The sequence below is a fragment of the Leuciscus leuciscus genome (assembly GCF_965113295.1).
Source record: "Leuciscus leuciscus genome assembly, chromosome: 15".
Taxonomy (NCBI): domain Eukaryota; kingdom Metazoa; phylum Chordata; class Actinopteri; order Cypriniformes; family Leuciscidae; genus Leuciscus; species Leuciscus leuciscus.
In genome coordinates this window covers 28239709-28266498 of record NC_138739.1, presented here as the reverse complement: position 1 = coordinate 28266498, position 26790 = coordinate 28239709, and the positions used below count along the sequence as shown (strand labels likewise).

The window sequence follows — 26790 nt, the reverse complement described above, 5'->3', positions numbered from 1 at the left end:
CCCATCATTCATGCTTGATGGGGTACAAAAAGTTGGCACAAAAAGACATAAAAACGTAATAGTGACTTTTTATCTCACATCTCTGACTTTATTTCTGTCTTATCTCGGGTGAGATGTGTGATATAAACTCTGTTTCTGAGAAAGTCTGAATTTCAAGAAATAAACTCTATATCTTGCAATTCAGTCTTTCTCAGAATTTCAAGTTTATATCACACAATACTGTTCGTTGCTCAGACTCGCTCTCCCAGTTTAAAACTAGATTAAAGTCGCATCTCTTCAGCCAGGCATTCAATCTTACAGTTCAAACTACAATCCGGCCTCTAGCTCATAAATGCCAGAGGAGAACTGGCCCCCGACTGAGCCTGGGTTCTCCCAAGGTTTTTTTTCTCCATTAGGTCACTTGATGGAGTTTTAGGACACCATTAGGTCACTTGATGGAGTTTTAGGACACCATTAGGTCACTTGATGGAGTTTTTCGGTTCCTTGCCACTGTTGCCTTTGGCTTGCTCAGTTGGGGATATTTTGGGGATATTTAATTTAATTTTATCAATCAATAAATTCCTCTTGAAACAAACTTTGTTGTATTATTTTTATGTAATACTGTGAAGCTGCTTTGATACAATCTGTATTGTGAAAAGCACTATACAAATATACTTGACTTGACTTGACAATTCAAGACTTACATTTCGTAATTCAAACGGTAAAATGTTGCGAAATATAAACTCAGAATTGCAGGAAATAAAGTCCGAATTCTAAGATAAAAAATCACTATTACCATTTTAATCTCACTTAGCAATATGGCTATTGAGAGGTGACACTTAAAATGATTCCATTTCAACTTCTGGACAAAATATACACGTACCCTGGATGAACCCTAATCAGCTGGCTCTCCAAGGAAAGGCTTTTGTTTCTCACAGAGCAGTAAACCAAGTTCAAAGTTGGGCTTTGTTTCCTGTGGAACTCCCCTTGCTTCTCAATCATGTCTGGATAAGAAAAGTAATGGTGGAAAGGGAGAATGGATATTACAATATTTCTCCAGTGCCTCAGGGATACCGGGGACCTTAACCTTTTTAAACACCGGACAGGTGTTTTAGGGAATAATTTGTGCAGATTTCAATCAATCTTACCCGCTGGACTGTCACACTAATTGCAAGTGAGAAATTTGTGCAAGGGACAAATCATGCTGTTGACTGATTTTTTTGTTGATGTAATAGAAGCTTTCAGCAGGACTTACACAAATGAAAACCACATTTTTTGGAGATCACAGTGTCTGCTCTGGGCTTGAGGATGAGGAGACTTTTGAGGGTATAGATGCTGGTGGAACAAGAACAACCATATTTTGCATCAGTGGATCCTGCACAGCTTGAGTAAAGTTTTGTCCAAGCTTCCATATTGTGTCATTAGGAGCGTTTTCAACAAGGCCAACATGCCTGCGGCAAGTTAGCTTTTCTGTGCAGAAGTCATTTTGTCTGTCTGGCATTTTTGCTTTGCTATATCACTGTCTAAAAAGCGCTGTGTTCATTTTTAACTGCCAGACTTGTGCCTTGGCATGATGTCAGTTCTATGACATCATAATCACAGTCCTCATAAAACAATGTAATTGTAACAATGCATGCGATGGTTTTGAAAAAAGAAACCGAACTGACATCCATAATCAACCATTAAAGAAACTGCTTTGCAGAGGTAATTGTATTTAATATAACTGCTGTGTGTGTGTGTGTGTGTGTGTGTGTGTGTGTGTGTGTGTGTGTGTGTGTGTGTGTGTGTGTGTGTGTGTGTGTGTGTGTGTGTGTGTGTGTGTGTGTGTGTGTGTGTGTGTGTGTGTGTGTGTGTGTGTGTGTATATAGCTGGGGGAATGTATTAATAAACGTTGACCTTTGAATTCTGACTTTTAAAAAAGTGTGTAATGTATTCAGAACTGGACAGTAACAAAGTACATTTACTTGAGTTCTGTACTTAAGTAGGCCTACACTTTTTGAGTATCTGTGCTTTACTTGAGTATTATTTTTTCTGGAAACATTTTACTTTAACTTCACTACATTTGAAAGACAAATATCGTACTTTTTACTCCACTACATTTCTGTCAAGGTCCTTGAGTAGAAAGTAGTAACGTCAGTCGGGATGAATTTGGTTGCAGGGGTTGGATTTTGGTTGGAAATGAAACATCCAAAGTCGGACAGACGTTGGATTTTGGTTGGAAATGAAAGTCGGGTTGACGTCTGAACCCAACGTAGGTTTGATGTCAGAACCCGACGTCAGATTGATGTCAGAACATGACGTCGGATTGACGTCATCATCCAAAGTCGGACAGACGTTGGATTTTGGTTGGAAATGAAAGTCAGATTGACGTCAGGACTCGACTGATGTTGGTTTCTGACGTCAACCCGATTTTCATTTTCAACCACAATAAAACATCTGTCTAACGTTGGAGATTAACGTCAATCTGACGTTGGATTCCGACATTAACCTGATTTTAATTTTCAACGTTGGGTTTGGTCTTCTAAATGCGAATTTTGTCATTATTTTGGAGCACACTAGCTTATAGATAACAGTAAGGGTAACATATTCATACTAAAAGCCAAAAAACTTTAAATAGGGCAGTATTTGAGGGAACAGCCATTTGGGTGTCCGAAACCATTGTGGACGTTATTGAGTGGCTTATTCAATCTCACATTCAATCCCACTACTGGAACTGTGTTCTAGAAATAAATGTGATATTGATATGAGGGTAGGCAGGTATAGATTCAGAGGCATAAGGTACTGTAAGTATTACACACAACAATGCAACATTAATAAAATGCATTGACATTTACTTTTTACTTTTGATACTTAAGTAAAAACGAGTAATATTTGACCAGTAGGCCTAGTATTTGTACTTTCACTCATAAGGAAGTATTTTGTCCACCTCTGGATGGATTACAAGTAATGTGCATATTCAGAGCTGACCTTTATTAAGGTTGATGTCATTTTGTTTGACTGTGAATGAGTTTTAACTTGTTTTTATTTAAATGGAGGCCAGCAGGTTTATATGACTGAAGTATTAAGACTGACAGTAAGCTGTGCTCAGAACATTCATTTGACAAATGACGTCATGTTTCAGTCACATTTTGAGCCTTTGCAAGCCTATATTTTTAAGATCACTGTGTAACTAAACATTATATGGGGGAATAGAGCAACATGCCAACAAAATATTCTCTCACACAGAATTATGGTGATTTGAGTTCGGTTCTTGAATTGGTGCGGGCAAAGAATGAGTCACTGCGTGAACGTGCACCAAGCACGGAAAACTCAACAAATGCTCTTACGGAGTCCGCTTGCGTGCCAGAAGGCTGGTGCAAGTCCCTTGTCTGGCTTGTTTCAAACAATGGAAATTCTGGGAAACACATAATTGTACTACACACAATCAGAACAATCCTCATTTAATGCAGTAAACTGCATTGTTTTGAGCTTTCGCAATAGTTGACAAATGGACACGATTCTTTGTTTTCAAATCGTGAAATGTCTGGAATTTTGCAGTTTCATTTAATAGCAAAAACTACTTTATCTTTAAAATTTATATTATTTTGTATAAAGGAAAGTGTAAGTTTTTGTCTTCACTAATTTAGTTTTGCGTGTCACATGAATTTTTTTAATTCCATGCAGACTCTCAATTAATTTGAGCTTATAAAAAACATTTCTAACAGTTTGGTGGATTTTGGACTGAGCAGGTTTGCTGATTTATTTTTTTATTTTTTTATTCAATTACTTTTTTGCCTTGTTAGAGGGAGAAAATGTATTTCTGACACACTGGTCAAGCTCAGGCCTAATAATCCTGACAAAATATTTCACATTTCACATTCATATTATTGGACATTTTTCAACCCTGTTATTTTTGCAATGCAATGGTATAACAGGGTGGACGTTTGAAGCTACACTATAAAAAAATTATTGTTGGTTTAACTTAAAAAATTAAGTAACCTGGTTGCTTTAAATTGAGTTCATCGAAATTAAAAATGTGTGTTAATACAAAGAAGGAGATTGGTTTAATCAACAGAAACTCAAAATATTATGTTATCTGAATTGATTTGACAAAAGAAAAAAGTTCAGATAACAAATCATGAAAATAATATTTTACAGTGTAATCAAGCAATAGCTAGGAAAGAACAACATGCTAGCTGAAGATTAACATTTAGAAAGAATTTTAATAGATTTATAAAATAAAAAAAATAAAAAACATCATGTCCAGTATAAATTGACACAACAGGGTGGATATGTTGTTTATGCTATTAGATAGGTCTTCTAAAAATTAGGAAAGAACAAAAGTTCATGACTGATACTTTGAGATTTTAAAGGGCAAGCAGCACCAGCGCAACAGGGTGGACTGGAGTTTGAGAGACATAAACGGTATAAAAATTAATGGTTATACACATTAAAAATGTGTATCACAAAAAAAGTAAATGTGTAAATGTAATACTCAAAAATGCTAATTTAGGTATGTAACTATTCATTTAAAGTGAAGTTGAGAATACATTATTAGGGACATGGGAATTTTCCTGTCAAATGCTTCAAAAAGTTTTTTTCAATTATTCTTAGGTACTGATAATTGTTCATTTGTGTTAATTAGGGTACATGCATGAACCATGTGGCATGAAAGTTAATTAATATTTTTGAAAAATATGTGTGTATAGATATATATAGTACAGGCCAAAAGTTTGGAAACATTACTATTTGTAATGTTTTTGAAAGAAGTTTCTTCTGCTCATCAAGCCTGCATTTATTTGATCAAAAATACAGATTTTTTTTTTAAATATATATTGTGATATATTATTACAATTTAAAATAGTTGGTTTTCAATTTATTATACTTTAAATTATCATTTATTTTCTCTGATGCAAAGCTGAATTTTCAGGATCATTACTCCAGTCTTCAGGGTCACATGTGACATCCAGTCTATCACATGATCCTTTAGAAATCATTCTAATATTCATATCTAATATGAGTGTTGGAAACAGTTCTGCTGCCTAATATATTTGATGAATAAAAGGTTAAAAAGAACTGCATTTATTCAAAATAAAAAAAGATTTTCTAATAATATAAATCTTCTTTACTATCACTTTTTATCACTTTAACACATCCTTGCTGAATAAAAGTATTGATTTATTTCAAAAAAAAAAAAAAAAAAAAAATACTGACCAGTAGTGTATATTGTTGTTACAAAAGATTTCTATTTTTAAAACATTTGCTTCTTTTTTTCTTCTTTTTTTTTTTGCTTTTTACTTTTTATTCATCAAAGTATCCTTAAAAAGTATCACAGGTTATGAAAAAATATTAAGCAGCAGAACTGTTTCCAACTTTGATAATGAATCATCATATTAGAATGATTTCTAAAGGATCATGTGATAGACTGGAGTAATGATCCTGAAAATTCAGCTTTGCATCACAGAAATAAATGATAATTTAAAGTATAATGAATTGAAAACCAATTATTTTAAATTGTAATAATATATCACAATATAAAATTAAAAAATCTGTATTTTTGATCAAATAAATGCAGGCTTGATGAGCAAAAGAAACTTCTTTCAAAAACATTAAAAATAGTAATGTTTCCAAACATTTGGCCTGTACTGTATATATATATATATGTGTGTGTGTGTGTGTGTGTGTGTGTGTGTGTGTGTGTGTGTGTGTGTGTGTGTGTGTGTGTGTGTGTGTGTGTGTGTGTGTGTGTATAGCAGAATAAATACTAAAAAAAACAATTGCAGAGTGGCTCAAGTGGGTTTTGAAAACGTTTCATTTGATGGGAATGAGAATGTGAAATGTGCTTCTAATGATAAATAGCCTTTGAGTGTTTGTCTAGAGCTTGGATGTAATTGACCGGAGAACCTGTTAGCCTACATTAATGTTTGTGCTGTGTGAAGCTGTCTTAGCATGGGTTCAAATTGTTCTCTCATTTAAGTAGGCCTATTCAGCTCACTCACTAAAGATTATAGTGTAGAGAATACAAGGCTTTTTGGATACTGGCCTTGTCCCTTTTTTCATAGTGTTCGACCAGATGTTCAGTCATCTCGCATCTAGCAAGCATCTTATATTAATCTAAATGCAAGCCAACATAAATGCTAGCAACCTGCACTATATCAGCACAAATTATTCTGGAGAACAAAGTTGCATTGTGATGCACATTGTAGAGTATGCTGCTACTAAGTTTTGGTGCATGGCTGATTATGCTTATGGAACTAATCTGACTTAATAAGTTATGCTGATTATGAATAATTGAGACAAAAGCGAGGGACACAGTTGATTGAGAATGGCTGATTGCATAACACAAAGGTGGACATCATAGCTTTGAGAAATAGCTAGGACATTGTGAAATAGCTTGATCTGTTTTTGATATTTTGTGTGTATTGTTGTAATCACTGAGAGCTTTATTCTTTGAGTATGAGTTATGTATATTGTAATAAACCAGTCAGGATAGGCTTGTTTTAATTTCCTTCCTTGTCCTCAATATTTTTGAGTACTACCAGAATGATGTAAGTAAGCACCGTATCAGTCTGCATCAAACACACTTTTTTCCTCATTTACATTCAAAACTGCTTAGTTTAAAAAGTCCACAAAGTATGATGGTTATTTTTCAAGTCTTCCCTGATGAACAAACGGCTAAAACCTGCCAAACTTGTTGACTGGTTTGGGCTGTTCTTCCAGCGTGGTCATATGATTTAGCAGGCTAGTTTTTTTTAGAGGGGTTTTGACCATTTTAGCCTGTCAAGATGGGAGACCAGCTGAACACCAGCTTGGGCCAGGCAGGATTTGTTGTTGTTGTATTTCTTTTTTCTTTTTCTCCCAGCAGGGTTGTTAAACGAGCCTTTGGAGACCCCTCTTTGGCGACCAGGCGCAGTGCAGCTTCCAGGAAGCGACAACCCCGGCGACACCAGCGACTGTCGGTGAGCCGAATTACATCGCGTTGTTTATATCAAACGAGAAATACAACACGTTAATGAGCCGGTTAACCCACCTCCATGACTTCTCCAGAAGATGAGAGTGTTCCCTGGAGGCTAGTAGGGCCTGTGTCAGAGCTGTCCAAGAAACAATGCAGATTGATCTATTCATCTGAAGGAGGCGACGCGGATGTTTGTCTGTTTTATGTGAGCGGTGAATTCTTGGCGATGGACGCTCGCTGCGCTCATTCGGGTATGACAATGAATTATTCCACATTGTATTAGCTTATATCAGTTTTTAAAGCGCTAGAAAGGGGCGTAAAGCTACTTTAGCTAGCCAGCTAGCTAGCAGCAACGACTTATATGATAGATATTAATTGTTTTGTCCGTTGTGCGATGTGTTCATTCTCTACGCGCCATTTCATTAAATCACCATGGTAACCGTAGTTGCCTAAATGTCAGTTACTTCACTGTAAAATCATTAATATTATGTTATGTCCTACAAATATAATATGTTTTCAGGGTCTTTCTCACCTTTTTTTTAAAAATTGTATTATTGATGAGGATAATAATGAGTATTGTGGCAACATGTCTTTTCTTTTTTGATATGTATGTGACAGATAATATGTCTACATGTTAAAAGCGAAATTGTGAAATGAAGTATAATGACTTTCAGGAGGTCCGCTGTGTGATGGAGATATTGAGGAGGCCGATGGGGTTCTTAAGGTTTTCTGTCCTTGGCATGACTATGACTTCAATCTCAAAACAGGGAAATCGAGCACAGGTTTACAGGTAAAGCATTTTTTGGTTCAACATTTTAACTCATATTTAAAGGATTGTTCCAGGTTCATTACAAGTTAAGCTCAACAATAACATTTGTAGTATATTCCCAGACAGAAAATTAGTGTCGGCCCAGATCCGGCCCACATCTGTTACATTATTATGGATTCCTCATGTACCAGTTGTGGGCCAGATCTAGGCCAAAACCATGTTGCTGTTTGGGTTGTTGATTACCACAGAAAACTATTTCAACTTGTACCTTAGCAAAAATCTATGGAAGCTTATTTCTGCCACGGAATAATAATAAAAAAAACTTTTTATCTCGCAATTACAACTTTTTTCTCAGAATTGTGAGATATAAACTTGCAATTGCGAGTTATAAAGACAGAATTGCGGGATATAAAATCGCAGCTCTGACTTTATTTCTCGCAATTTCATATCAATTTCTCTCACAGCCATATATCAAAAAGTCTCAATTACCTTTTTTTTTTTTTATTCCATGGTGGAAACAAGCTTCCTTTAAAATCACTATTACAGTTGGACACAATGGAAGTAAATGGGGCCAGGCAACAAAGGTTGATCGCAAGATGGCTAAAATATTATACAGGTTATCATGAGTGTGGTGAAATCCCTTAGTAATCTTGTCCAATCTTTCAACTTTGTTGTCTTGACACCTCCTCTACAGGATACGAAGGGAACTGACATAACTCTCTTTCTTACATGGCGTTGAACCGGTAAATTGTCTGACTGTTTTCTTTAATCAGAAGAACATAACACTTGTGTTCTAGTTATCGACATACATTCAGATCCAATGGCAAGAAAGAGAAATGTTCTTCAAAATAGTTATTATTTCAGCCAACATATCTCTGTTCAACACCTACAGATATTATTACATTGCTTTTGAACAGTAATCCCACTGTAAAAAAATATTTTTTTTTGAAGTAAGAATTAATGTAAGTGCTTAAAAAAATATGAGCTTCACATTTCGGCCTTCAAACTCTCCATGTGCTGGCGCTGTTTACATACCTTTTTTAAACTAAGAGGCGGATCAAAATTATTTTCTGTGGTAACTCATTATACAACAAATGCTGTTGAAAATGCCTAATTTGTATTGACTCTGGAACATTCCTTAAAGTTATACCAGATGTGATTATGTTTGGAGAAGCAGCACATATGAGAAGATCTAACTATGTTAGATGAATCTCTAATATAAGTAGCATTTCTTGAATTAGTGAGATGCTTGTATGTTCCTCCTAGAGATCACTGTAAACACTAGATTTCATTACTCAGCAGTAAAGGGGCAGCAGTCAGCCAGTTGAACCAGTTAAGTTAAACAGTGATTCAGCCGATGATTCAGCGTCCCCGAAAAACACTTGTATTTTAAAATTAAAACCACATTTGTTGTGCCATCACTTTAACTCAGTATGGCACCAAACATTATCTCACGCGGTAATGGATTGTACATCATCAGAAACATACAGAAGTCATTGCTGCCAAACAGACGTTTGGAAAGTTCCTAAGAATTCAACTACCATCATTTCGGCACGTTTCAATTTAGCCAAGCATCTGCTTTTTTAATAAACAGGCGAAATGTGTTCTCTCATGCTGCGAATAAATAATTGGCCGGTTGGACGTGACAGCGAACTCCGTCCAATCAATACAAGGCAAAGTCTCTGTAAACCAATCCATAATTACGACAGTCATCCTGGGGGGCTAGACACCTTGAAATGTTCAGTAATTAGACTCTATTCCCACCACCGGTTCACATCCACCGCGCTCGTATATCAAAGTACCTTCCTAGCTTTAGGCTTTTACAGCTGTGCAAGCAGAAATAGAGAGTCAGATGCATTGCAGGCGGGCTTAGTTTTATTTCACCTTTCAAAATGTATAGCTTTTTTCTTTTTCTTTTTTTAGCAACAAGTTTATGAAGTGAAATTGGAGGACGGCAACGTATACGTCAGGCACGCAAGCGAGCTCTCGTTACAGCCTTTCGGACAGGTCAAAGAGCACTGAAGTTCTTGGTTACTCTTCCCTTGAACTAAATCATCTGTTTGGATCTTGGTACTGTGGGTAATATTTGAAAATGATGCAGAATTTTAGTTGAATAAACTTTCCTGTTCTCCATTGGAGCAGTTGTTAACGTTTGTGACAGCTTGTATATATACACTACGAATTAAAGATACATTTAATGTTGTATGGAAATTGCTTCAAATGACACTAAAATGAACATTGTTTTCTGACATTTCTATGATATATTTTATGATTTATTTGAATTGTTATAAATGTAAATTGTCAATATTTATATGCAAGATTTATTGAACTCAGGGAAAATAAGGTCACAGACGGCGGCTTAATTATTCTTAGTTTTAGCTTCATAATCGTTAGTACTCTGGAGATGTTAATGTGTTTCTCTCTAGGGCTGTAATTAATGTTTACAGTTGTAACTTGCCATAATTATACATTCCTAGATCCAATCCTCTTGAGTGTCAGGTAGAAATGACTTTCACCGGAGGGAAAAAATGAAGTGACTTCCCCTAATTAATTCCCTTAATTACTTGTTTTTTTAATCTTATTATTCCATTATGATGTTTACTTGTCTTTGTTTAAAAAAATTACATTACATTCTTCCAATGTAAAGCAGCATCCTACTCCTATAAAATATAATTTAATGCAAAAAATATAAATATATATATATATATATTTTTTTTTAACAATTTAAAATATTTATGTGTGATATTTTGCCTGCTTGTGATTTCTGGGTTGTTGTTTTATTTTTTTGTTTACACATTTTGTATTTAACTTCAATGGAATAAAAACAATGCCAATAGAACGTGTTTACAAGAGATCTTTATTTACATTCTGGTAAAACTGACAGACATTTTAATCCACAATTTACACATAAAACTGGCTTTTGAGATAGCAAGGCAGGAAATTTCATGCAGTCTAAGCTAGGATATGATTTGCATGGATTTGCAGCATTTGTTTTACGTAAGATGTTTGTGAAGCAAGCATGAAGAGATTTCCGAGAGCGCCGAGGCAACTATTCAACTCTCACTTTGTAGTGTAGACAATGCGTTATCAACGCACATTTTGCCGGAGGATATTCCTTGAAATTTTGTAGTCTCCCTGAGACCAGCCAGACAGTTGAAGCGAGGACAAACACTCTTTTGAAAGCTAACTGGAGGCCAACTTTTTTATATTTTTAGCACCGTATTCATCCAATATCCACCTCGCCTCTGAAATAAAAATGTACAGTATAGATATGCTGAAAGACCAAAGGTTACATTAACTGGATATATTACAAAATTACAGAAGTGTATTCAAGTTACAAATGTATGACTCAGCATCACTTATAGGTGAGACTGTCTGGGATAGAAAATAACAAACAAACATAATTTTAGTGTTTTTAAGTGTGTACTTGGTGTACAGCAATGTGTTTTACAGTTTAAATGGGAAAAATGGATTAGAGGTACATTATATTTTATTTCCCTAATGAATAGTTGGCCACAACAATGTGCTGTTAATGGCACAATTTAACATACTTTTTACATATTGCAGTCTGTTTTAATATCCGAACAGTCTTTTTGGAGAGTTCAGCAACTTTGCAAATAGTGATCAACTGCAATTTTAGAACAATTCTGCCACAATTTTATAATGTACATTTCTTCATTGGATCCTCTATCTTTTATTCAGATGAATCAATATTTTTTTCTTTTTTGACATATATTGTTGTTTAATTTGATTTTATTTCACAAAATTGGTTATATTACCTACCTGCACTGGGCAAGCTGTACACTTTGGAGACACAGACAATAAACTTTTCCTGCATTATCTGTTAAAACGTTGCATAATCCCTCAACCCAATTAACTTTCTTCTCTGAACCAACGCAGGATAGTGAGGAATTTTAACACATAAGGGATTAGACAAATCAAAGCAGAATTTACCATAATGAAATCCTATTCGCAATGCTTAACTACAAAAAATACCTCAGAAAATACAGTTGTCCTGCTCATGCAGGTCTGCATGATTTTTTATGGTCCATTCAATTTATTTTGTAAATGTCCATAGTTACTTCAGGGTGGTTTTAAAATACTGCAACTGCACTTATGTTGCATTGTCAGCTGGCTAAATGAGAGAAGGCTGCATTGGATTAGCAAGCTCAGATTCATTATATCTTGGTTAAAAAAACAGGTATGTAATTTGAAATTCAGATATACACTTACTGAGGGAATAGCCCAACTTTTTTAACAGACCTATGGCTGATTGGCTCATTACATAGGACGTTTTTGTTAGGACTCTCAAGTCATTATTGGAACACAATATTGCACTTTAGGAGACAGACAGAAACAAGAAACAAAATACAATCAGTTTACCCTAAAATCTAGACATCATACACTGAGATTTACTGTATTAGTTGGATTTCATATCAAAAGAAAACATTTAATTAGGCCAGCCATGCGATTAAAAGGATAAAGAGGGCATTTCAAAAAGGCGATGTTGCAAGTTAAGGCCATTTTATCGTTCATTATATGTCACCACGTGTTTGTTAAATCTGCCTTATTCTGTTAAGGGATGCAATTTTTTGGCTGGAGTCAGTCATGCTTTGGTCAGACCGATAGTTGGCTAAATTACAACAAAAAGGAGGCGAGACAGAACAAGCATCGCCTCAGGTCTAGTTCATTGCATCAATATGTCGTTGATGAAAGGATTAGCAGCTGTCACACTTGACCTTAACATACATACAAGTCTCCATACAGACTTGTCTCACCTATTTAGCCTGTAATCAATGGAAGACAAGGCACTGATCAATTCGAGAAAATGAGTCAATAATCTAAAAGTAGGACACTCCACATAAGCACGTTTTGACATTTAAAATAAATAAATGACATCATCCTGTATTAGTATTTGGCCTAATCAAAAAATGTATGTCTTAAACAATGAAATAAACTTGAGAGGACAGTTTTCCATACACAAACAGAAAGAGTTTAAATGTGTTCGGATAAATCAGGTAAGGATTTTGCTCCGTTAGGACACAGCATCCAATATCACCCAGCTAGCCAAGTTTAGGATTTCCATTGCAGGTTTTTTTTTGTCTCATTTCTTCATTCTTTTCAAACAGAAAAGCCTGCGTGTGGACAGAAAGCATACACTTAATTTTCATCAACATCTTGAAATTATTTGATAAAAAGTGCACTCGGAGAACTCACCTAAAGAAAGGTCTACTGTCTTGGTTGTGTCCTTGTAGCAGGTCTCCTTCTGTTAGTGTTCGTGGCTCTGCGGTTCTGGCTCCTGCCCTGTTGGCCAAAGGGGTAGGCCACCATTTGGGTTGACCCTCTTCTGACTTGCAGTCCCTGGGACTCCCTCATCTCCCGCGCCATCTGTGTTAGTGTTAGGCCAGGATTTGTTTGCAAGCGCTGGAATAAGCTCTCACGATTCACAGTTCTTTTAGGGCAGCTGAACGTTAGTGCCACTCCAGAATCTGACTTCATCTCCCTGGAAAAACCATCTGAAGTTCCATCAAAGCAACGGCCAATGGCGATCTCTTTGGCAACGCGTGGGTTCTGGTCTGTGACGGTGTATATTCCGTAATTGTGTCCAAGGGGATCAACAGGAGCTAACATATTGAATGCATGAGATTCATTGTTCTGAAGAACAGGAGGATGCTTTATTAGATACTCTTGCAGGAGACCGTTGATGCCTATCCGACGGCAGTTGCCTTGTGGAATCACAGAAATGAGTGACCTGTCTACACTACCTTGATCAAAGAGCATCCCGCTGCACTTGAACTCAAGACAAGCTGCAGAGGTGTTGGGATGGTTTAAGTCACGGGTACTACGAATGTCTCTGATGCCGTACAACTGACCCCTTGTTTGAGGATGAGTGCCACCAAGGTTTTTTGACCTTACCATGATTTCTGTTGCTCCATGAATCTTAACTTTGATGAAGCAAGCCCTGAACTCTTGTGGATTTGGCCACCAGGAAAGGTAGTCTCCAGTCCAAGATGTGAGGTCACTCTCCTGAAAGGGTACCACGTTGTACTCGTACTTATCTTTTTCGACACGGAAGAAACGAAAGTGGTTGGCATCAACAGGTGCATTTTCACATGAAATCAAATTCTGGTAAGGATAGATTGGACCATTCGTTTCATCAAAATTGTTAGGGTTTGGTTTGGCCAGGTTGATTCGGAAAGCTGTTTTCTTAAGTGCTGGATCCTCATGATCTGAGCGCTGATAATCTAACTTCCCTAAGTAAGGCTGAGACACTCCAATAATGTTTGGGTTCATTTTTGGCATTGAGGGGGCTGCTTCCAATTCCTCACCTCCCATTATTGCCGTGACATAAGCCGTGTACGCGTCAGCCCTCTGAGCGTCGCAGAAAGCAGGAAGACAAGCACCGTTTGGTCCTGTTATCACACTATCAAAGCGACCCCATGCCCTTGGATTTGACGAGTAACCAGGCTTGGGCTCCAGGTTTATCAAGTTTATTACTACTCCTTCTATTTGCTCGTTGGGCAGGAACTTGTCGTTCATGTACGCTCTCACCTTGACATAGCAGCGGCGATTTTCAGGTACGTCGAGATTGAACAATCTACGCTCCCTGATTTCCATATTTCCTATTAGGAAAGTGCGCTCCTCTCGTTTATTCCTCCCACTGCCAGCAATGGTGCTTTGTGTGGGTTGAAAGTTACTTTCCTCCTCCCAAATGCCTGTGTCGGGATTGAGGGACCAGAGTTTCATATTAGGAATGTGCTCCTGCATTTTAACATGCTCTGTATCGAGGAGAACTTGGACTGCGCCGGCTCCTAGAACCTCCTGGTTTGCCCCATCTCGGAAATCTACTGCAAACATTCCGTATGTCCTGAGAGGGAGCATGTCTCCTTCATCGTCTACAAAGTTGAGATCACCAGGGGCAGCAGCAGCCATGGTAATGTTGCGTGGGTCAAGGAATGTGACGCTGGCCTTAACGGTCCCTTCATACACTTCCCCAGTGTTTTTATGGAAAGAGTTTGGAGGTATGACCAGTTGACCGATAGGGTCCTCGCCTTTAATTTCACCTAGGTAAATGGTATTGCTTTCTGCAGCATTGATATCAACAGGTTCCTGCTTCCTCATCACTTTTACATCATGATAGACTGCACCTCCTCTTTTGTCAAAAATAAAAACCTTGATTGTGTCAATTAACTTCTGAGAAGGGTCGACAAAGTTTACCACAAGACGCTGTGTGTCTGGAGACACCTGGATTGTGAACCCACCCTGATATCCTGTGGTACCTATCCGTTCCTTCCCTATGTAAATGTATCCAAAGCGAAGGGGTTCATCATTGTCTGTCGCCACCACCCTGCCCCGTACAAGGACTCTGGGCTCCACACAGGTTTGGCAGCCACATTCACTCACAATCTTGATAGGCAGGGTGTAACGGCCACAGTTGATCTCCCTAGTGTCCAATTGTTTGACCCCACAGCAGAAGCCGGATCCATCCCTGCAGCGCATATCAAAGTCCAGCGACCCAGGGCATTTGTTGTGTGGACAGCGACCTGCATTGTAAAACTTGGAGTCTGTTCCTGGTTGCTTGCAGTCAAATGGCAATTTGATCAAGTGAGAATCAGGTGTCGAGTTGCATGCTGGTGATCCTTTAGCTGTGAAAACAAAATGCGAGATCAGTGTGCTACATTTTCAATGCATACAGAATATTTATGGGCACTGTAAAAATGTTGTTTTCTTAAATATTTAAATATATTTTAAAACAGATCAATTTACTTTGAATTTTATTTATTTTTTATTTTAAAAATTAAGTAAATTTTTTCTTATCCCACTGGCTTTTTCCTTTTTTAAGCATAAAACTCACAAAACTTTGTAAGATTAATTCTTAAAACAGAGAGAAAGAAAATTCCATTAAGTATATTTTCCGTGTTATAAAGATGTTTTGATAGTATTTTGTACAAAAAAAAAAAATGTTTTACATAAATATTTTACTGTGTTTATCTTGTTAGTAGACTTTACATACCACTTTGCTTTAAAGAAAAATATTATATGGTAAATATTTTTTTTATAAAATAATGAATGGAACATTGCGAACAAATAAAACTGGGTCACTGAACTTGGAAGCCTGAAATGGGAGTCTGATGGCTTGCCAAAGTATTGTTTCTGATTAAATTAAATCTCATTCTGTTACCATATTAATGACTGCTGTCATTATTGTCACATTACCTCTCCACTGTAAATGCTGTTCATTTATTCATTAGAGAGCTGTTTTTTCCTTTAAAATGACACTTATTCGAGACAGCAACCATGTAATCTTATTTGAGGTTGATGAAATTGAATTTACAGAAAACTTTCCTCCTGTAGCTGTTGTTTAAATGCAAGAGTGAATACAAAACACATTAATCATGCTCCATTAAGAATCCTGCTGTGACAGGTGTAAGTGTTTCATTCAGCAAAGCACATTTCATATGCCATAATGATTAAGAAGCAAAGAGATCCCTCAGACAAAGTCTAGGGCTGATTGCTTTAGCACACGTTTTCAGCAGACTATTTCTGACAATCTATATCTTGGATAATAAGCATCATGGGAATTTTCTAAATGTGCAGTTATGTGTGCAAAAGTAGAAATACATACTTGTCTGAGGATGAAAAAACAGGATTTATTGAAGAGCTTGGATTTCACTTTAATATGGAGAGTTTGTGGGATTTAAGGATTTTAGTCTGCTCACAATGACTTCTTGCCAGTCATTCCCTGTTTAGAAAGTGGTAATTTCTACCAACTTAAACATAATAAAACATTGTACCGCACATGTCACTAGACATTATAGACTTTAATATTTCATTGGAGACCTCAATATTTAATGGGATTATTTTTCTTCTTTAGGGACATTTTAACATATCCCTCTTGCCCTCTAAAATGGTTTTGCACTTACCGAAAACAGTGAGGACGGCTGAAGTAGACTTGATGCTGCCTGTCAGACTAGTTGCTTTGCAGTGATATTGTCCTGACTGCTCTGTCTTCAGGTCCCGCAATATCAAATCTTCATCGTACTTGTATTTTGTGCGATTCAATAAAGTTCCATTGTGATACCTTTGAATCAAACAAATGAATTTTTTTTTAACTAAGACATTAACGCCATATGTGACCCTGGACCACAAAACCAGTCTTATGGGTCATTGTTTTAAAATTGAGTTTTACACATCATCTGAAAGCTGAACAAATATGCTTTCCATTGATGTATGGTTTGTTAGGATATGATCATATTTGGCCGAGACAACTATTTGAAAATCTGGAATCTGGGTGCAAAAAAATCTAAATATTGAGAAAATCACCTTTAAATTTGTCCATTTCTGTTGGCGATTTTGCTGCATCCACTCACAAAATTTTAATTTTTGATATATTTAAGGTGGGAAATTTACAAAATATCTTAATGGATCATGATCTTTACTTAATATCCTAATGATTTTTGGCATAAAAGAAAAATCGATAATTTTGACCCATACAATGTTTTGTTGGCTATTGCCACAAATATACCCGTGCGACTTATGACTGGTTTTGTGGTCCAGGGTCACATATGTCCGAAAATCTAATTATAAACATCATTGTTTTTACCAGTAATATTTGTCAGGTTTTGGTGTTCCTGTTGCTCTACAGCAAAGGGTTGCACGTTGTCCCTCATAACGTACTTTGTCTTCAGGATGTTTCTCAATATATGGCTTTTCTGTAAGACATAAAACAGAGAAACCAATAATGCAACAACTTACGGTAAGATTTGTTCAAATTAAAGGGTTAGTTCACCCAAAAATGTATATTATCCCATAAAATACTCACCCTCAAGCCATCCTAGGTGTATATGCCTTTCTTCTTTCAGCCAAACACAATCTGAGTTATATAAAAAAATATCCTGGCTCTTCCGAGATTTATAATGGGAGTGAATAGTTACTAAGATTTTGAAGCCGTCCGTGCGTTCACAAGAGAGTCAGGTTCTATCATATGACGTAAGATGTAGGAGTAACGTAAGCTTAGGTGAGAGTAGACGCCTCTCGCGGTTCAAACTAATAGGGCTGGGCTAAAAACTCAAGCTCCTCCGACATTTCTCTTTTAAAATTCTCACGTTCATCTAAACGTCATGCATCGGGTCAGAGTTCACTCTTCCATTGGAACTCGACTCGTGTACAGAAGCCAGTCCTTATAGTTATAAATATAGTTATAAATATGGATTTTTTTCTTACAAAAAGGCATCACTTCGCTTCAGAAGGCATTTATTAACCCCCTGGAGTCGTATGGATTACTTTTATGATGGATGGATGGATGCGCTTTTTTGGGCTTCAAAATCTATTCACTATTCACTCCCATTATACAGCTGGGAAGAGCCAGGATATTTTTGATATAACTCAGATTGTGTTTAGCTAAAAGAAGACATATACACCTAGGATGGCTTGAGAGTGAGTTAATTATGTGATCATTTTCATTTTTGGGTGAACTAACCCTTTAAGTTATCAATGTGGGATAATTAATATCCAAATTCAGTGTATTAATATTATAACTTTTTCACGTTTTCTTAATTTCTTTACCTGAGGATTGTAAGACGGCCCGTACCCAGAGTTCATCAGTGCTGTTGATGGAAACAGGGAGAGTGATGGGTGCAAATTTATCCTTCCTTATGACTACTCGGGTCTGAGGGTTGGTGCACAGTCCTTCAATCTTGAATTGACCCTTGGCATCAGTGTGGGCACGGATGACCTTGGCTTGGCTGGCCAGAGCCACTGTGGCGTTAGCCACTGGGACACCTGTAACGCTGAAGACCTCCCCTTGTAGTGTCTGTCCATCGCAGATACAGTAGCTACAGTCCTTATTGGGACGTCCCCCAGGACAGACACGTTTGCATGCCACTGTAAAAAATAAAATATGTGTTTTGATTTCAAGGTAGCAACAAATATTATGGATTTTCAAAGATTGTGTGTTTTGTAATACACAATACCTGGGCATGGATTTCCACACTTTTGGACCTCTACTGGTCGTCCTGTACACTGAATTTTAGTTGAAGATCTATGACATGTCCTACGTCTTGTCCTGCGTCCCTTCCCACAGGTCACTGAGCAAGCACTCCATGAACCCCATTGGCTCCACAAGGCTGTTTAGTAGAGATTTGAGGGAAAATAGTGGTTAATTAACATAACTAGATCGCAATGTCTTGGCAAACACCCACAACGCCCTAGAATCCCGGTGGCAAGTTTTGCACATGAAAATGCCACTCACGTTATTTTACTATTTAAAAATATGATGTATGTGTGCGTGTGTGTGTGTATACAGAAATGTCATACTGCATTTTGACATCTCTGCCAGTGTGGTTACATTGATTTTATGATCAAAGAAATCAAAGCTTAGTCTGTACATACAGAAACATGTTAAGGTTTAACCAGCTAATTGGGCACCACATGTGCCATGTAAATGTCAGCAGGATGTGATCGCTCTCAAGGATCGTGAGTGGAAAATAAGCCTCATTTCTGAGTTGATTGTCATAATAATTTAAGTGATTCAAAAATGCGTCAAAAACAAACCTTTAGACATATCTATGAAGAGCACACAATGAGCGCGTGACACCTCGCTGCTGTTTAAATATCTGGCTTTATCCTGCCGGAAAATGTTTAAACCAACCTAAAATGGATTGCTGGGTTTTTGGGGGTACTTTGAAACGACTGGTTGACCAGCTAAGCCATCATAGTGCCATCTTAGCCAAGTTGGGAGATCAACTAAAACACTACTAACTAAAAACGATCTTCCATTGATTTAAGTGTTTTTTAGCAGACGCTACTGAAACCTAGCAATGAAGGATAAAAATGCATATTATATCAAGTAAATGTTATAAAAATGTAAAGGTTGTCTCCAAATTCATATTCGTTCTTTGTTTACCTTGACATGGTGGGGTTGAGCACTCTCTCCGTTCGATGTGAGGTCCCACGCAGACGGGCGAAAGCAGCAAGGGAAGAGGTTGTGTGCTCATGCATTTCCTCTGACGGACTTGGATGCCAACATCATTACAGGCGGTGGCAGAGCAAGGGGTCCATTCGCTCCAGTCGGTCCAGTATGAGTGGACTTAAGAAACAACAACAAAATAACTCATATGTTAAAATGCATAACACTCATGTGTTAAAATGATGCATATGCCTCCATATGGAATACACTTCTCTACGTTGATGGATTGTCTCTTGACTAATTGTACCTGGTGGACACTGGAATCGCACATGATAGTTGGAGCAGCTGCGACCAAATGGCTGCTCCTTATTGATGCACCAGAAGCCTTTCTCCAGACTGGAATGGACCACCTCCCCTGTATCCGCAGCTGCAACCCAGTCCGTGGTACGGGCCTCCATGGCTACAGGGCGTGAGCAAACCCTTTCCCGATAGTAGAAGCGAATGGCTTCTAACCTCTCATAGTCGCCGTTTCCTCCCGGATGGTCGATATTGAACCAGGATGTCCACTCGGTCACGCCTGGGTTACACAAAACAAAGATCAGAGTAAGATGTTTTACAAGAACTGTATGCTCTTACCAGTGACCCAAAGATGTGAAGAAAGAGAGTTTCCAGATTACGTCAAATTTCTGCCCCATTCTGCTCGGTTTACTCCAAGAGATTAGTCCAGCTTTTTAGCATCATATTAAAATACAATCCGTGTCTCACAAAAGTGCTTGTTGCTATATGTCTAACTATCCCATGGGAGGTACGAATCAGATGACGTTATTGGAGGCAGAGAGAGCTGCCTGAATTGTCAAAGAGACAACTTATTCTTTTTCTCCAATTAGGAACATGTGTAAACTCATTTACACGTAAATGAGTTAATGTCTAATTGTTTCAGCATTGCAGTGGCTATATGCCTTCATCATTAAGGCTCACATTTAATGAAGACGGATGACTCCAGATATCATTACATCACAATTTTTAGCATCACAAAGATCCACAATGCGGTTTGGATCAAATAGGACGCCACAAATTAGTTGATTGCATAAAGAGAGCATGTTAATATATCCATAACTACCTGTGGTCTGTGGTTCCACAAGGCTGTTGTAAGCCAGCTTTCTGTTCCTGTCCGTTTGGTTTAACCTCCGAAGATGTGAGCTGTCCCAGATGGGTCCTGTGGGAATGCAAACTTTATTACAGCGCACTCAACAAAGGTGCTACCAAAGGAACATTGGCTGCAACTAAATCTACAAGGAACACTGACCTCCTTAGGGACTAACAAAATTTGGTCTTAAAAAGTTGGACACAAAATTTGTTTGATCTATTACAGTGCAATATCATTTGCAATGTAATAGATCAGAAAAACTCATTCCTTGCACGTTCCTTAGGTTGCAGACACGTCTGCGAATGTGATCGGAAAATCCTGCTCGGATTCGTGGTAAATGGAATGTGTGCTAAAGACATTCAATATTTAAGTACTGATTTTTTTTTGTGTGTGCTCTCGGCATCGGTGCCACCAGAGTCCAAGTGGCCTACTTTTATCGGCTCAGCATCCCTTGGCATCTACGGCCCTTCTGAACCACGTCCAACCAGTTTAGAGTTAGCACCTGATATCTGATCTCATGATTGGCCTGAGGAGGACACATTTTGTCCATTTCTGCACTGTATCTCTTTCCGCTCTGTCTGGTCACATCGGGAGATGCTGCAAACATATGGTAGTGGAGCACGCACGATGGCTTGATCCCCTACATCCATTCTCAAACTAATCTGGAGACACTTACTAGCCAGGGCCCCAAAGCAGAAGATAGAGTAATGGGTACAAACACATGGTGTCTCATGCTTTCTAGATGACACATTACCATAAGATACACTCCCACATCCCAGGCGGAGAACAGTGGGCCTCTGGTGCTTCATGCTGACTGTCCTGCCTGTCAAAGGTAAATCCCTGAACCACTTTCCAGAACTTGCTTATAGTGTGCTGTGATAAGGAAATCATAGACTGAGGGATTCATTCACCAATGCCATTACTTTTTTTCCCAAAGGCGACGTGTCCCACAGATATAGCCAAGCCTAACATGCTCAAGTAGAAACAGCACAGTGTCTTGACAGTGGATCGTTACTGGCTTTACTCAACACACACTGAAGCGCTTATCTGCGGCAGACATGTCAGTCACTGTAGAAGCTTTGCAGGACTTACTCCAAGCCACCATTATTGTGATTATATGCCTCTCAAATACTGCATTGATTTACCTTGCAGGTTCACCTGAAAGAGAACCTGTCATTCCCAAAGTATAGATCACAGAATATGAGAATGTCATTATTTCAGTTATACACTTATCTTGAGTGGCCTGTTGGCATTGTGTCGCTTTTAAACCACTTTCCTAAATACCACAAAAAGTAATGATTAAGAATGTTATTCAGATAGCTAGCTAAGTTCTCTTCAAACTCTTCAATCGTGATAGTAAAGGGCCTTCAAACCAAGGATGATAAACGCAGTGATAACTATAATCATAACTTTTTAAAGAGCACGAGCATTGAAAGCAGCAAACAACATAACTGCAGTGTGCACTTTAATATACAGAACGTCATCATCTCCTGTTGCTGTGGATGCTATTATAGTTATTGTTATAGATATCGTTCTTGGTGTGAGCAGGCCTCAACTGATCTGAAAGAGACAATCAAACATAGAACAAGACAAGTATTCAGTAAGAACAAGACATGGAACAAGTATTCAGTAATGCCTGAAAATTGGTTGGTGAATTGTGATCACAACAACCAATGACGTCAAGCTTGAATACATAGCATCTGCGTTGCATAGGCTATGGCTTAAACCCAAAGTTTTTCCAAAAACTTAAACAATAAATCTTTATAAAGGCCACCAATATAATTAGCACTAACCACATCACATATAGTCTGTTTTATTCCAGGACGGAAGAACTGCGTGTCCATGGCCTCAGTCGAACCTTGTAATATCCACACCCAGTAACAGGGCATTATTAGGATCAGGTGTGTAAAAATTATTTACCTTGCAGTGGAAACTAGCAACTATTTATATATCAGTGTCCTCCTAACATAGACTGACACCCTGCCCTCCCATAACAAACCACTCGTGCCAAGTTTATATTGGGAGATGGCTCTCACACAAGAGGGTCATTTAAACTTCATTCAGCAATTTTTTTATTGTTTTGTGCTGCCAGGGGTTTCAGCCCACAATATAAAGTGCAGTATCATTACTATTTTAGGACTTCTCGCATCACCTCATAAAGTCTGCAGTGTCCAATAGCCATTCTCAGACAATTAATCCATTCACGCAAATAACAGTCTGTGGCCTTTTAATAAGACATTCCCCATTTTTAATGTGCGTTTGGAGTATTGCTACCCAAGCCAGAAGTTAATCAAAAAACATGCAAGGGTTGGATTTTAATAAAAGAGCTACGTCAAAGCTGTGGCAAAGAGGTTAGCGAGCATGCTGTAGACGTGCTGCTTATGCGGGAATCATTTTTGGTCCTCTCTTCTGTCTGTAAATAAAAGCCTCCCAGGATAGATTTAAAAACATGGGAAAATTTAGCTGGCTCTAGTGTTATCCTTTCTGAACGTTTTTTCCCAGGTTCTTCCAAAATGGAAAGGTAAATCATTTTGGCATGTTATGTAATCCCTCTGACAAAGCGCTATAGTGCTATCCCGCATTCTCATATGTATTCGGGCGAGTGCGAAAACACTGTGATGTCTTTAACGCAGTATACAAGTAAGGATTTGTTTGAAATCAGAGGCATTTCATTTAAGAAGGCAGTGTGCCCGGGCAGTGGTCTCAAAATTGCATTCCACATCCCATCCTGTTTTAATGAATGCAAATGCGAGCTCCAAAGTGGTTTTGTCTGTGTGTTTATCCTGCGTCGGCAAACATGTGGAAGTAGTTTTGTGCATTCTGGCACATGTCCTGGCTGAGGTGTGCTCGAATGGAAGATGGTGAGCTCTGTCTGATTAGGTTGAGAAGAAGATTAGAAGACACCAACTGTTCCACAGACTCTGAGGGGTGATGCATCTGTGCTCTATTATTCTAAACTGAACTGCCTCATTGTCACTGCATAATAATGATATCATAGCCAGATTGGTGTGTGTGTGTGTGTGTTTTTAAATGATCTGGATTAGTTTCCCTCGTCTTTGAACTGTTTGAACCATATATTTGAGCTGAAGTGTCAGCTTGAATACAGAAATTAATTTTACACTGGACAAAAGTATTTTTCTAAGTATTCTAATTAGTCTTTTTGTTGGTTTTCCAGTAAATCTTTAAAAAAAAAATCTTTAAAAACATAAAACTGGATTTATTATTATTAGTGCTGTCAAATCGATTACGATTAATCGCATCTAACATAAACGTTTTGTTAATATAATATGTGTGTGTGAATATATACACTTATATATAGGCTATATATATATATATATAGGCTATATCACTTTTTTAAGTTAAAACAACAATATTTTGTACAGTGTACGTTTATTATTATTATGTATTATGTTTATTATTATTATTATGAGAATTAAGATCACATTTGTTCGTTTAACCACTTAATTTTGTAGCCACTTCACGGAAAAGAGCGAAATTGAGACGTGTAACCTCTCGCACATTACCTTTGATCCCTCTATCCACCCTCTTTTCCCACATCAAAGCAACAGAAATCGATGTAACGGGCAGCTGAACTTCAGAGCAAAGTGAAACATCTGGAGAATGAATCGTTTGAATGGAGCAGATTACAGAGTGGCAATATTTACTTTGGCGCGTTGAAAATGTCTTCGCCGTGCCCTGGATGAAACTGGCACGGACGCGCGGGCTTGCAGCTCATTACCGGATGACTGAGCGACATCTGGTTATTTAAAACCGAATTTTAGTCCTAAAGATTTTTAAAAGCCTTGACTTAGACCTCAGAAATGTCAGGCGCTATTTTCCGTGCCTGCTGTCGACTCGTGTAGGGAAACAGGTAATAAATTCCGCAGAGAGGTTGAGGACCGGAGACCACTGTGGAGTGACAGTGAATGAGGGATAAACCGGTGCTGCTCCAAATTTTAGTCTGGGGTGGCAGTTTCCCAGTATTTCGGGACAATCGGTCATTCAAATAATGAATAGACTACCTCTACAGTCATACTTTTTCCAAAGTAAATACGTTTGAATGACGCTGTGATAGAATCAGAAATAGTCTAGTGCTGCTTTGTGATACATTTACTATTTTTTATAAGCTTTTTGGGTGAAATGTCATAAATTGCAAAATGATAAAAGTGCCATTTACACTTCTGTTCCCATGTCAGAACACTTTAATAGAATTAGATGGTAGTTGCTTAAATTCACATTCATCTTACTGCAGCCTAACAGCTTTCTTATCAAAGTGTCAATTAATATAGAATAAGTCAAACACAAGCAGATTTGTAAGCAAATTTACTAAAGATCACTCCAGCCATGTGAGTTAATAAACCTCTCACAAACAAGCAAGCTTTTTTTCTAAGTCTTTCTAAGTGCTGACAGCTGTACCAAACTATTATTAATGAATTACATCCTTACATGGTCTATAGGACAGTTATGAGATTATTTAAATTACATTACCTTGTGCCAGTGACACAACAAAGAAGGTAGACAGCACCGACGTCAAGACTGTGAAGTCCCACATAGTGCCACTGTCACTGATGGGCAGCTGTTGGTAACAAAAAAATAAATTAAAGAAACACACACACGCACAAAAAGAAAAAGTTTTTTGAGAGACTTGACCAATGAATTAGTTTCCCCAGTCTTTCAATATCAAGTCTGATAGTTTTGTGAAGTTCCCAGAGTTTTAAAAGACAGGATGGAGTGGAGAATGGTCCGGACCAGCCCCCTCACGCTCGCCATTGGCCGGTGCGCTAACATCTGTGTCCTTATATCATTCCAACAGACAAAAAACAACAGGCAGAGATGTAGGAGAAAGGTGAATGTTGCAACAGAAAAAAAATGATATGTTTGTGTTTTTAATCAAGATATGTTGCATTACCAGAGATCTGTGTGCTTGAGCAGAACGATAAATCACATAGTGTGTTTTATTATGTTCTGGCCTGGCGCATTACATCATTTCAACCACAAATGAAGATGTTAATGTGATGGCAGCAGATGGATTGAATTTTTAAAAAATCTGTTTATTTGATAATGGAATTTTCATATTTTACTGACATGCAACTGTTAAGCATTTCAGGAATGTTCCTCCAATGTTCGGTGACAGTAAAATGACTGTTGCAAAAATAGGTGCATACAAAGGGAGTTGCAAACAGCTGAATGGTTCACAGACACTGATTCACAATAACTATTTAGCATTGTTTGAAGGTGAAGTGTGTAATATTCTTCTGTTAATATCTCAGCGTAATGTGTATAGACAACTAAAAATAAGACGAGTGCATAAAAGATGGTGAGAATTTTGAATACAATTTTGTGGGAGTGTTCAGGAAAACCTGTTTGAAACTAATTATTTTCGTAATTCGGTATAATGCAACAAGTTGCGCAGAAATTACATACCTCACCTTAATTTGTAGCAATACTACAATTTAGACTAATACCGATAAGTCGATAACGATAAATGGTTGATATTACTATTTAAACAAATTACGGTCATGACAGCTCTCAGAGTGTTTGGCATGGTAATGGATTTGACATGGTAATGGATTTGACAATGTTGATTTGTTTGGTCTTGGCGGAAAAAATCTTAACCATAGCAGATCTATACAAGTGGAGCTGGGGAAGGTGGAGGGTTTCTAAAAGCGCGCTGCAAACTGCTATTTGTATTTGAAAGTTGAGCAGCGAGCTGATTGGCTACTGATACAGCAGGAACCAATCAGCTGTGCCCTATAGAGTATGATGTGATTGCAAGCAGGTTGAGATAAGAATGAGTTAAGAATCAGCCTGCGCCATCTAGAGTTTCATGAAAGAGCTTTGTATTAAAAATAAAACACTAAAATCAAAAATCAATTGAAACGCTAAAGAGAATTTAGGCATAACAATATTACAAAGTGCAGTAGGAAAAATGTATATTGATTTTTAGATTTACTAAAGATATATTTAAATTGTTAGTGTTTTTAAAGATGAACTTTAAGAGTGTATTAGATGACAGCAAAGGCAATCTAAATGTTAAAATAGAAGAAATGAGC

The 26790-nt window shown here is 37.6% G+C and overlaps 1 protein-coding gene across 2 annotated transcripts; it reads right to left on the bottom strand.

The window, feature by feature from the left end:
• Positions 1-10522: 10522 nt before the first annotated feature.
• Positions 10523-26100, bottom strand: cilp2 (cartilage intermediate layer protein 2). 2 transcript variants are annotated; one of them, XM_082138816.1, is made up of 10 exons: positions 25226-26100; positions 20711-20806; positions 19898-20167; positions 19588-19770; positions 18656-18808; positions 18249-18566; positions 17287-17395; positions 16607-16764; positions 12900-15328; positions 10523-12817 (listed from the first exon to the last, which is right to left on the bottom strand). In XM_082138816.1, the coding sequence occupies exons 1-9, from the start codon at positions 25287-25289 to the stop codon at positions 12912-12914; spliced, it is 3768 nt and encodes a 1255-aa protein (XP_081994942.1). In that variant the 5' UTR covers positions 25290-26100; the 3' UTR covers positions 10523-12817; positions 12900-12911. The 2 variants fall into 2 exon arrangements, with proteins under 2 accessions (XP_081994942.1, XP_081994943.1); XM_082138817.1 differs by lacking the exon at positions 20711-20806.
• Between the last annotated feature and the right edge of the window lie 690 nt (positions 26101-26790).